This window comes from Gambusia affinis, linkage group LG16 (genome assembly GCF_019740435.1).
Source record: "Gambusia affinis linkage group LG16, SWU_Gaff_1.0, whole genome shotgun sequence".
Taxonomy (NCBI): Eukaryota; Metazoa; Chordata; class Actinopteri; order Cyprinodontiformes; family Poeciliidae; genus Gambusia; species Gambusia affinis.
In genome coordinates, this window is record NC_057883.1 from 14,412,389 (window position 1) to 14,424,710 (window position 12,322).

A 12,322-nucleotide genomic window follows, 5' to 3' on the forward strand; every position below is an offset into this window, starting at 1 on the left:
TTAGGTTAAGAAATGTAAACAGTAAAAGATGCAATGTTATATGTTAGACGTAAAGGCGGAGGTAGAAAGCACAGACTATTTATGCACGTAGTAAACGTAAAGTCATATCTCTGCATGAAATCGTTTAGCGTCCCTCTGGCGCCCCCTATGGACAGCTGCTGACATCCCACTGACCAAACGTGTCGCTGTTGTCTCCTCTCCTGCACTGTGGGTAAAACCATCCAAAAAATAAGACTAAAATGGCATTTACCTCCCAAGGTACAAAGAAAAAAGTTTGCTACTACTATGATGGTAAGTACACTCATAGTTTCAGTTTCATAAGTAGACTCGATAACTGATCAAATCCGACAGAGTTTGCATCTATCAATTTTACCTCTTGCTAACCTAAGCTAACGTAGCTAGCTTGAGACGCAGCTTGTACTCCTCACCTCAGTTTTGAGATGTTGGTGTGCTTAAACTCTAAAAACATGTTTTGGCCATAGCCAAAGATGGCTCTTCAAATACAATTCTATGCATTTTTGAAGCGGTTTTTATACTTTGATAAAAAACAGCCAATCAGCTAGCGCGCTAACACATGATGCACGGTTATTGTCAATACAATTACTTTATACTGGGAAAAGACTAATTTTTCTACCTTCGAAAGTTTGGCGTTTGTTGTTGGAAATGCTCAAATCGACGTCAACTGATGCTAAAAAGCTAGTAGGCAACTTTAGATCATTTCCATCCCCTATTTCTAGTATTGCCGATAGGATAGTGAGCAGATCTCAACAGATATTTACTTATTGACAGATTTTGTGTTTGGTTTTTTTTTTCTTTCTCTTTTCAGGTGATGTTGGAAATTACTACTATGGTCAGGGCCATCCCATGAAACCTCACCGAATCCGCATGACCCACAACCTGCTGCTCAACTACGGGCTCTACAGAAAGATGGAGATCTATGTACATGGAATTAAGCAACTTGGGTTTATGCTACTTGGTTGTACAGAAAGGTACTGTACAACCAAGTACCTTTCAAAAATGAAATCAATGACTTTATTTTTGTCGTTGCAGCGTCCACACAAAGCCAGCGGAGAAGAGATGACCAAGTATCACAGTGATGACTACATCCGGTTCTTGCGCTCCATCAGGCCAGACAACATGTCAGAATACAGCAAACAGATGCAGAGATGTAAGTTTCATCTGACAACCTAACAAAATCTTTCTATTCCATTATTGTTTTTACATGCATCTTGACTGATTTAGAGAAAGTAGATCTTACAAAGCCTTTTATGCCTTGCTTTCAACCTTTTTAGAGTAATTAGAAAAAAGCGTGTCGTCTGGTCTTTTAATGCTCCTAAATCAGTAAGCATGTGTTTTTTATTAGTAATTAATTTGTAAGAATAAATAATTTGCTCAGAATTTTCTAGATTTTCTCATGATTATTTGGTTAAAATACATACATTTCTAATAACAAATTTAATATTCTAAAGAAACACAAGTTATTATTTAGTATATTTAGAGAAATGTAAGATTACTCAGTAAAAAAAAAAAGAACAAAAATTGTAACAGAAAGAGAATAACTTATGGTTTCAGGTCATGTGGGTAATCCTTCAGAGTGTCTGAGGATGGATTGTGTTCATGCTGCTAAATTAAGTAACAAGTATCGCATGCTACCTATGAACCTGGTTTCAAGCAAGCCATCCTCAAAAAAACGTTTTAGTAGCACATTTAGTGCGATCGGGTTGTTCAGGACCGATGCTGTGCGCGGTCTGAACAATACGGATGTCACTGATGTTGTGTTTTGCAGTTAATGTGGGTGAGGACTGTCCGGTCTTCGATGGCTTGTTCGAATTCTGCCAGCTCTCAGCAGGGGGCTCCGTCGGTAAGTCCATCTTCTTTGAAGATGTTTGTTTAAGAAAAGTTTTAAGTTCTCACTGTGTTTCAGCCGGTGCCGTGAAGTTGAACAAACAGCAGACGGACATCGCGATCAACTGGGCCGGAGGGCTTCATCACGCCAAAAAGTCTGAAGCCTCTGGGTTTTGCTACGTCAACGACATCGTACTGGCTATCCTGGAGTTACTGAAGTGAGTGTGACGGAGAGGTTGATACTCAGTATGTGTAATAATGACATTTCCGGCTTCTTATGATTCCAGTCACAATATTACACATAACATGCATAAAAACAGTTGGAATTAAGTAATACTTTCTCATTCATAGATACCATCAGAGAGTTCTGTATATAGATATTGACATCCACCATGGAGACGGTGTGGAGGAGGCTTTCTACACCACAGATCGTGTCATGACTGTGTCCTTCCACAAGTATGGAGAGTACTTCCCAGGCACCGGTGACCTCAGGGTATGGTTTTAACGACTGTACATGTAAACATGTCACAGGGCTGTCATAATAAAATGCTGCTTTTCTTCTTCTCTTAAGGATATTGGTGCTGGAAAGGGTAAATACTATGCTGTAAATTATCCACTGAGGGATGGGATTGATGATGAGTCCTATGAAGCCATTTTCAAGCCCGTGAGTTAATAAAGTCCTGTTAAATTTATACTGTAATTTATGATGTTCTTCAACGCAAAAAAAACAACTTTGTGTTGCTGTTGCGTTTTTGTTTTCTTCTGTAGATCATGGCGAAGGTGATGGAGATGTACCAGCCCAGTGCTGTGGTCCTCCAGTGTGGAGCTGACTCTCTGTCAGGGGACAGACTGGGCTGCTTCAACCTCACCATTAAAGGCAAGATTATGAAACTCAGATGAGACACGCAGAGTCTCATATGAATGTATTTTTATATATATATATAATTCTTCCACTATGTCTGCTTAGGCCATGCCAAGTGTGTGGAGTACATTAAGAGCTTCAACCTGCCGCTGCTGATGCTGGGAGGAGGCGGCTATACGATCCGGAACGTGGCTCGTTGCTGGACATTTGAGACTGCTGTGGCCCTTGATAGCTCCATCCCCAATGGTATGCAATTTTTCCTGTTAGAAGTTCTTTGCTCCCAATTCTTTTACGTGATCTACCAATGGAACGCTTTGTGTCAATGTTAAAACATGCTGGGTATGTGTGAGGAGACCTAAAATAAATCAGTAAGTAATAAGAAAATAGTCTGTAAGGCTTTATATTTCTTGATCTATTTCAGTGTTTTCCTATAAAGACACACTAGGAAGCAGTGTGTTTCAAGTTGGCCCTTAAAAATATTCAACTCAGATGTTGTGAATGAACAAATCAGCTGCTCATGTCCTGGTGGCATAATAAAATATTATGTAAATATTTTCTCTCAAACTGACAGAGCTCCCATACAATGACTACTTTGAGTACTTTGGACCAGACTTCAAGTTGCACATCAGCCCCTCCAACATGACCAATCAGAACACAAACGACTACCTGGAGAAGATCAAGTGAGTTCCTGAAACACGTTTTATATTTAGAGTATTTGTTTGCTTTTGGCCAGAGAGAACAGAGAACTTCTTAGAGCTGAAGTATTCCTGTGTCGCCCCCTGCAGGCAGCGCTTGTTTGAGAACCTGCGCATGTTGCCTCACGCCCCCGGAGTCCAGATGCAAGCCATCCCAGAGGACGCCGTGCAGGAGGACAGTGGCGACGAAGAGGACGATCCAAACAAACGCATATCTAGTAAAATCATTTCTCAGTTTCTTCCACATTTACTCTGCATCAGCTCTCAGGCAGTTGTTGTAGTGGAGAACCAGCTGCAGCATGTCCTAATGCACATCTCCCTTCTGATAAACGTCCAGTCCGTGCTCACGACAAAAGGATAGCGTGCGAGGAAGAGTTCTCGGACTCGGAGGACGAAGGTGAAGGCGGTCGCAGGAATGCAGCCAGCTACAAGAAAGCCAAAAGGACCAAGACCGAAGGAGAGAAGGAGACAGAGGAGAAGAAGAAAAGTACAGAGGAAACAAAAGGTAGTCATCCTCACATCCTGTTAAATAATAATCAAGTCATTGAGTAAGTCATTTCAAATCTTTCACAGAAGTAAAAGAAGAAGAGAAGGTACCAGAGGAGGAAAAAATGGACACGTCAAAGTGAGAAAACACAGCACAGTCACATTGACCATGATGGCCAGGAGGCGGCTAACAGAAGGTGTTAATCATTTCCTTCCTCTGGATCCTTTAGGCCAAATGAGGAACCCAAGACACCTTGAGGTCCTGAACTTCCTGTGACAACAGTACATCAGATCAGAGCTGATCCTAAAGTTTTTTTTTCCTAAATGACTGTTGCAGTGAAAGCTGGTAAAGAACTGTATATTTTAAGACGGTGGAGATTAAATGGTTTCCATTTGTTCTTAATCTTTTCAAATTTTTGGTGTTTGGAGAGAAAAGGTATTTTTTGTATGAATTTATCTTTTTATTTACCGTTTGCTTTTCCAGTTGTGAAAATATCTGTAAAAATGGCTTAGCATGTGCCTATTTTATATACTTGGATGTAATTTAACTAATTTTGGCAATTTTCTTTGTCATTCGATCCTCTTGTGTCATGTGCCTTTGGAGTTGTAGCAGAATAATGTAGAAATATGTGTCCCTTTTCTAGAAAACATGCAACTCGTCTTGTCCACCAAAATTTACAAGATTGATATTTCTATACATATTTTACAGTTCTGCTGACATTAACTTGTGCTTTTAAGTTGCATAATAACTTTAGGGATTTTTCAGAAACTAAAGAGATCACACTTTGAACACATTTCTTTAAACAAACTTGTCTGTGGACTTAAAGTTCACTGAAAAGGAAAGCCAGATGTCTCGATTGATTTGTGTATACATTTGTATTCTGAAAACAGGTGCGTTCTTTAAACGTTTTTATTGAACAAAGAGGTTTCAACTCTATTAAAATCTTTTTTTTTTAAAGAATAGAGAATGCAAGTTTTTTTTTTATTATTTTTTTTTTTTTACAAAGAAACAGACATTTAAACTGAAGGCACATGAGGCAGATTTTAAAATGGTACAAAAACGATAACATTTTTAAAAGCATTCCATCAAATCATAACATATGCCACTAATGGGCATAAATAATAAAATGCAACTGCTTTAACTTACTTAAATCCAAATATATCAAAATATTTGAATTGTAACAGATTCTCTCTGTTCAGTTTTTCATCCTGTTCAGTTGGATGAAAAATGTTTTTGCTGGTTTAGACCCAGTCATTCAGCGTCTCTGGACTGTGCAGCAGTTCATCCTGCTCTGCAGGCTGCTCTTCAGCTCCTTCCTCTACAAACTGCGGTGGAGCATCAGCCCTGAACTGGACTTTAACCTGAAAGTGTATGAAAAAAAACAAGTTAAGTTTGGATGAATCGATGATCTGATTCAGTAATTCCTTATTTTTATGAATTGACAACTTCATTTAATTTTCACATATGCTAGAGAAAAAAAAAAGGCAGGGCAGCAAATGTGTAAGCTGGTTCTTTTGTATTCATCAGAAATACACTAACGATTCTTGTACTTTAATTACAAGAAGGCAAAGTAAGAAAAGCTCCAATTGTAGTTTTAATTTAATCCTATACATACAAGTGTATAGGGAACACTGCACATTCTATTCCAGATTGAAAATTAATAAAATGCAGCAACGTTTTCACTAAAAGAATTAGAGACACACCTAAACATTATTGCTTGATATTCTGCAGGTAAGTCTAAGTCAAAAAACTGAAAAACAAAAGGCCAATCCTGCACAGATCTGGAGTCTTTAATGCAACATAAAAAGTATTATGGCATTCACACAGATCTCTGCGGGCTGAGAACACTTGGCAGGACCTTACCCTCCTTGCCTGGATCGGTTTCTTCCTGCACGGACAAAGGTACAGGAAGGAGGTGCAGGCAGCAAAGCAACGAAAGGTGAACACTGATTCCACGATGCACATTACGATGAGAGGCATCCAAAGAATGATGCTGGTTACCTTAATTTACACACAAGACAACATTTCTTACACACTGATTTCATCTCAATATAAAGGGTCACCGATCAAACATGGGTGAATATTGTACCTACATAAATACGGGTAGGATCGAAGGGGCACTCGTTTGTGATGGTCGCAGGGTCAGGGGTTTCATCAAAGAATTTGCAGAATTTATTTAGCAGACGCTCTTTCCTGAGGATGATGGCTTTAACTAAAGAATATGACAATCCCGAGGCAGCAGCAAGTCCTAGGAAACCTGCTAGGATGCTGAAGACCAACAGAACCCACATCTGTCAGAGGAACAGAGTCAGAAGGGCATTTGTTAGGCATAAACCTTCATATTTAAAGGCAATGTAACGGACTGCACATGTGTTTTTGTTCTGTAAAAGATCAGCATATTGTACTGTTACTTTCATCTTTAAACCGCTTTTGTACCTCCAAACACAAAAAGATTTTAACAGGAGCAGACAGACAAGATTTTTGGCGCCCCCCTTAATGACTGAAATAACCTGAAACTGACAAAAGTAATAAATAAAAACATAAATTTAACCAGTGAAAATCATATATTGCCTTTTTTAAAGGTAATCTGTGAAAAAACATTAAGCTCTTCTGCCTCCTTGTGGTCCTACCAGCATTTGCAGAAATGCGTCATTGAGAAGCAACCAATTAGAGACGGGAGGTCATAGCACTGCCAAACATGCGTGTGCATGCACAAACTGAGGGAAAAAGTATTTACCAGGGTTTTGTTTTTCTTGTTCTTAGACAGGACAATAGCAACTATCCCACAGATAACACCCTGAAGGAAAGGAAGCAGAAACATCATTCCTGACATGAAAACCACTAATTTACTTCCAGCAGCAAAAGATTTGATGACAAAAACAAAAGAATAAAGGAAAAAACTTCAGAGTATGTAAACCAACTTACAATCAGACCTTCCACAATGGCAATGACGTTAGACACGGCGTATATAATAGTCCGGATCTTAATCTTAACAATGAAGTATCTGAGGACGGCGCCGTGCACCAGGGCTCCCAGAAGGAAGTTGACGTGGCCCACCAGCACCAGCGTCAACCCCATCTTCATTAGGGCTCTGTTGTCTTTGAGGTTGGCGCAGCATATTCCTGCAGGAAGCGGAAGTAACTTTTATACATGCAAAATTCGTTAGCTTTTGTAAAAAAAATAAAGTACTTAAAACAAATCAATCTTTAGCACATAATAAAATGTAATATTTATCGAGTACATTCAGAAGAAGAAACAAAACTAGCCATTCTCTCACTTATTGCTCCTCACAATGTTAGTGGAAAGTGTTGAATCCAAAGGAAAAAGTTCAGATTGTCAGAGTTTTTTTTTTAAATTATTATCGCTTAAAAGCAGAATATTTCAACAGTAAACCAGTGTGTTACACAAAAAGCCATTCAAGTTTACTATGTACACATTTTGGTTTAAAACTCATTTGATGAGTTTGACAAGCAACATATAAAAGCAATGCACAACTATCCTTAATCAATGATGTGAGCAGGGTTCTGTGGTTTCAACAGAAGAAAATGCAAAACAACTGCAGATGGATGGCATGTAACCAGACCGTGAGCAGGAACAAAACACTCTGCCTCGGGTGAGGGGGATTCAAACACCCTCCACCACTTCTACTCGACCTGAAGGGTCAGTTGGTGTCAGATAGATACTCAGGTTCTCTGTTCGAGAGTGAAGGCTGTGAAAATATAAGCAATGTTTTTGGTCACAATAATGTTTGGCATCTTGCCAAAACAGTAAATATCCATAGCTTTTATTATAAAGCTCATGTATCTAGATTGATAATAAGTTAGTTATCTAATAGAATGAATAATATTCATTGTTCACACAGCTTTTCCTGGGAAAAGCTGCAGAAATAAGACGACGGATGACATTTTATTTGGCCTGCCAGTCAGGGGTGGGCACTCCTGGTCCTCAAGGGCCGGTGTCCTTCAACTCTTAGACATCTCCCTGGTCCAACACACCTGAATCACCTCCCAAGAGCAGTCAGGTTCTCCAGAGTTCTGCTAATGACCTCATTATTTGACTCAGGTGTGTTGAAGTAGAGATGCATCTAAAAGTTGCAGGACACCGGCCCTCGAGGACCAGGAGTGCCCACACCTGGTAGATGGAGGTTAGTCATTGTGTCCTATATCTGATATTAACTTATAAATAGCTTTATAGATATAAACAGACAAATCTTAAACCACTTTTGTGTTTGTGGGCATGCACATGTGTCTGCTTTACAACTCAGTACCTGACCAGTTTGAGAACAAAATAAGAAAATTGCAAAGGCATAAAAATCTTGAAATAGAACCCTAACATGTAGAGTAAAACAAAAATATTATCGAATCCCACTGAATCATTTAGAAATAATAAATTTACACACACAAAACACAACAATGACGATTACTTAAGTGATGTAATTGTGAAAACAAAGATGCCTGAAAAATGGAACCAGCACAGACACTCCAAATGTTTGTTGCAGAAGCACCAGACGAAAGTATAGATACAGATTAAATTACAGCGTCCCTCAATCTGGAGGAACACCTTCACTTTCTCACAGGTTGCGCTTTAAAATGAAACACGTTTAGGGTTAAAAGCAATCAACCGATTGAAAAAAAGGAAGGTTTGGATTTCAGGCGTTTCAACGGTTTCCAAGTGCAAAGACCACGCCTAAACATTTCACACCGAAACCAATCAACCCTCTGAGGCTCCCAAAGAATTTCACTCACCAGCTTCGCTCACATACCTGAGTTAACCATGATGGATTCTACGTCCCTTCAGATCACAGCTGCTATTAGAAAGGTTGTGGTGAAATCATTTCTGACGACGCGCTTTTCACCGTTCAGGGATGGTGGATCTTTGACTTCCGTGACAGAAAGTTACCTGAGAACAAACAGGCGATCCCGACTGCCTACCTGAGCGGAGGCTCCGCCCACAACAGTTCAACAACGCTACTGCTGCGGGTAGAGAGTTAAGAACATCAGACAAAACATTAACTGGATCAGTGGTTTTGTTTTATACATTTTTGTAACTAAGAAGAAACTAAGAAGAGCCACCATATTTACAGGCCTTGTTATGCAGCACTACAACATCACACTTTGTCAGTTTCGTGTGACAACTTATGGAAGACTATTTCTGCTAACGTGATGTAAACAAGCAAAAATGACTTTGTATAACATAACTATGACTATACTACAATATGAGATAGTTTTAAGATGAGATGACTGGATCAAAATGATGAGAGAATATCTCATGGATAAAGGGTTTTTCTATTATATTCTTTTTGGCTCCATTCTATTCTATAGGATAGAATATAATAAAACCACACATATGATATCTATATGTTATGTGTGGCTTATATGTTCTCTCTTTTTAATGTTGGTTCAGATAGAAGTTATTCATGATTAAAAAAGGTCTTAAACAGCCATATTTTGTATGATCAGAATGAGGAATTGAATCCAAAGAAAAGTTTGAGGAAATCCGTTTATTTCTTTGGTTAGATTTTTTTGTTTAAATATTTTACAAATACTAATATTCTGAATCAAACTATTTTCCCATTCATATTGAGACTGATTAGAAATCTTTGTAATTGCATAATATGAGAAGACTGAATTAGAATGACCAGATTTAAATTATCCTTTCTATAAAATAAATGATGAAAATACAAAGATGGCTGCAAGACAGTTACGCAAGAAAAAAAAAAATTCTTGGCGTCTCATTGGCTTGATTGCCCACTCCTGCCTCTGCTGTCTCATCAATCTATTAATGCCTCACTGACCTGAGGCCCCATAGAGTTGTTGGCCCAGTAGGAGGCTCACAATGGGTACAGTACAGCAAAGTCTTTGGATTTTTTGGTGGCACATTATGGCTGTTCAGTCTTTTCTGTCACTTGAAGATGCCACATTTCCTCAAGATTTTTCAGGCATTTTTGATGATAACTGGCTTTTTCCATTTGAAAGGAACTTGGATTTTCCATCATTTGATGCTATCTTCAACTCTTGGCAGGCATGGAGCCCTGGCTTCCCCATGCTGACTGATTTTCCTCCTATGAATGTTCCCAGAGTCCAAGTGTTTTGTGATGAAACAAAACTAACTTTGCTAATCGACAAGAAAGCATTTGGCCTCACATTGACTGCAGAAGAACTGCAGTTGGGGAATGGCTGCTACAGCAACAAAGAGCAACTGAATCATCTTGTTTTTATTTATAACTTGGACCAACGTGGAACAATACCTGTGGTTAGTTATGTGCTTTGTGCAACCTGCTAAGGTTGTACTGTCTTGCAGCTCCAGAATGGTTTGGAGGCATTTACCAACTCTCTCCACTTTACACTCAAGAGAACACCAGCCACACTGTGGCAAGCTCTCCCACCAATTCACATCTCCTGCATTCCAAGGAGGTGTGTTGTGCACAATTTGTATCTGCTCATGAAATGGAAATATGTGAAGTATGATCCATTTTCAGATGGGAGGAAGTAAATGGTGATGCAGATGTGTGTGCCTGCTGTAGCTCAAAGTGTAAAGGTCCATCAATCAAGAACCTTCCTAATTGTGAGTTTCTTAAAACCTGAGGCTGAGTTGTAACCTCTTGCCATAACTTCATGCTTATCAACTCAGACACTAAAGGAGTCGCCAACATTGGCCCCTTGGTCATTGTGGAGGACTGGGAGTCAAGTCCTGTACTTCCAGACTCTAAACCACTTGATGCGTCAGGCTCCTCTTTACCCACCACCATGATGGCTGCAACTGGAGAAAACTTTCTTGGTGCTGCTGCTTTTCTGACACAAGCTGAGCTTCAGTCTTCCCCACAGGGTGTTGTTGTGGTGCGCCAGGAGCCAACATCCAAGCTAACACTCTGGCTACCCGGAGAAGTGCAAGGTGACCTCATTTCTCAGTTTGGTTTACCGGGTCAAGATGGTCATTCATTGCAGGAAGTTTCAAGCATAAATGGAAATTCTCTGACTCTACCCATAAATTAAATCACTCACTTAGTAAGCGACAAAGGTGATTCCTCACAATGGGACATGAAGCTGCTAACACTGGTTGATGGATGGCAGATTCCTCAAGAAAATGAAATTGTTGCCAATGAATTTCAGAGGAAAAGCAGATATGGAAGATCTGGGAATTCTGATAAAGCCACTCGGTCTAATTTATCTCTTCCATCTGAGATGAATGTCAGCCATAGGCTGGTCAACGAGGCAAAATTAACAGTTCCAGATGCCACAGCAGAGGAAATCCAAATGAAATGGTTACCAGCAGATCTAGCTAAGTCTTCTGACACACAGATGGATGCAGCAATGGAGCCTAATGAGGATCATCCAATAATTCGCACAAAACTGGAGTTTTCAAAGGGTGCAGATGGGTCAAAGAAGCTGAGTTATGAGGAAGAAGTACAGCAGCAAGAGAGAAGGCATGAAAAAGATGACCTGAAGAGGAAGTTTGGATTGAAGGGCCTGCGTTTAACATTTCTGGATTTGTTGAGGTATTGAGTGAACTTAAATGGCACTATTTAACATGCATTCAATATATTAAGACACTTTTGTTTTCAGGAGGATGGACAAGGGAGAATGATGGACGCATATTGTAACACAATAAACAATCTGCAACATTTACTCTTGGTTGTGTTGCATAATTTAGGGGTTTCTGATAAATGATCGATTTTCACAGGTGCAAGCTTTGATCCTATTTGTGCAGAATGAGGGGAAAATGGGACTGTAACGATTCCTGTAGCTAATGAGCATGGCTCCAAATGTTGAAAAATTTGCCCTGTTGGGACAGATTATCATACAGATGCATGAGATCTTGTTACTGAAGCGAGGTATTTCACATGATGCCAAAAAAACATTTAGATAGACACACCAGAATAGTCTAAAAGCATAGTAAATGAGGCCCGAGCTAAATATACTGAGGCTTTTTTGTTTTCATGTATGAAATTGTACAACTTCATAATGCACTCGGATCAGCACAGTTTGTACGTCCTTTACAAAACCTTAATTCACGTTAAAATAAGTAACTCAGCATACGGACCCCCTCCAGCTGTGGGATTTCATTGAGTTAAATTTAAGAGTAATGTTTCATGGCTTTCATGAGGGAGGATAGCCTGTCAGAGATGCTGGTTGTATTTAGTTTGTGCACAAACAACAGACTGGCAGAGTGCTACACAATTTGCACTGAAACTCTTGATGCAAATGGTCAAAGTATTGGTGCATGATGCTTGCTTTTCCCAGCACCCAGTCAAAGGTCCATGGAGAATCTAGGATGTTAAGAAAATGTGACTGAAGGCCAAAACTACCTCAGTCACATTCTGCTCACCATCCACAATACCCTGCATTGTAAGTCATGCAAAACGTATTATATGCATATGCTACAAACTTTATGTAATCTATTTCTATCTGGAATATTAGAATTTCATTATAAGCC

At 39.4% G+C, this 12,322-nt stretch overlaps 2 protein-coding genes and 1 long non-coding RNA gene across 4 annotated transcripts; 2 read left to right on the plus strand and 1 right to left on the minus strand.

The window, feature by feature from the left end:
• The first annotated feature begins 106 nt into the window (after positions 1 to 106).
• Positions 107 to 4,849, plus strand: LOC122846389 (probable histone deacetylase 1-B). The gene is made up of 14 exons (XM_044143332.1): positions 107 to 291; positions 827 to 939; positions 1,051 to 1,168; positions 1,787 to 1,861; positions 1,925 to 2,063; positions 2,197 to 2,338; positions 2,417 to 2,509; positions 2,614 to 2,722; positions 2,813 to 2,953; positions 3,279 to 3,387; positions 3,493 to 3,620; positions 3,740 to 3,907; positions 3,976 to 4,027; positions 4,119 to 4,849. The coding sequence occupies exons 1-14, from the start codon at positions 240 to 242 to the stop codon at positions 4,144 to 4,146; spliced, it is 1,467 nt and encodes a 488-aa protein (XP_043999267.1). The 5' UTR covers positions 107 to 239; the 3' UTR covers positions 4,147 to 4,849.
• A 137-nt stretch (positions 4,850 to 4,986) lies between these two features.
• Positions 4,987 to 8,847, minus strand: tmem54a (transmembrane protein 54a). Of its 2 annotated transcripts, none has more exons than XM_044143333.1 (6): positions 8,652 to 8,847; positions 6,815 to 7,011; positions 6,627 to 6,686; positions 5,983 to 6,180; positions 5,753 to 5,890; positions 4,987 to 5,250 (listed from the first exon to the last, which is right to left on the minus strand). In XM_044143333.1, exons 1-6 carry the CDS (start codon positions 8,662 to 8,664, stop codon positions 5,131 to 5,133), a joined length of 726 nt encoding a protein of 241 aa, XP_043999268.1. In that variant the 5' UTR covers positions 8,665 to 8,847; the 3' UTR covers positions 4,987 to 5,130. The 2 variants fall into 2 exon arrangements, with proteins under 2 accessions (XP_043999268.1, XP_043999269.1); XM_044143334.1 differs by having other exon boundaries at positions 8,635 to 8,840.
• LOC122846392 lies at positions 7,992 to 11,496 on the plus strand. The gene is made up of 4 exons (XR_006373230.1): positions 7,992 to 8,033; positions 10,190 to 10,302; positions 10,368 to 11,384; positions 11,452 to 11,496. It is a non-coding gene; the product is annotated as an uncharacterized LOC122846392 (long non-coding RNA).
• Positions 11,497 to 12,322: the final 826 nt, after the last annotated feature.

What these genes read in the sequence shown, in the direction of transcription:
- LOC122846389 (XM_044143332.1), top strand. Translation starts at nt 240, where the DNA reads ATGGCATTTACCTCCCAAGGTACAAAGAAAAAAGTTTGCTACTACTAT. An exon ending in CAGCAAACAGATGCAGAGAT is followed by an intron (nt 1,169 to 1,786) that starts GTAAGTTTCATC and finishes TGTGTTTTGCAG; the next exon opens with TTAATGTGGGTGAGGACTGT. An exon ending in AAGTACAGAGGAAACAAAAG is followed by an intron (nt 3,908 to 3,975) that starts GTAGTCATCCTC and finishes AATCTTTCACAG; the next exon opens with AAGTAAAAGAAGAAGAGAAG.
- tmem54a (XM_044143333.1), bottom strand. An exon ending in CCATTGTGGAAGGTCTGATT is followed by an intron (nt 6,687 to 6,814) that starts GTAAGTTGGTTT and finishes CCTTTCCTTCAG; the next exon opens with GGTGTTATCTGTGGGATAGT. An exon ending in TCGATCCTACCCGTATTTAT is followed by an intron (nt 5,891 to 5,982) that starts GTAGGTACAATA and finishes GTGTAAATTAAG; the next exon opens with GTAACCAGCATCATTCTTTG.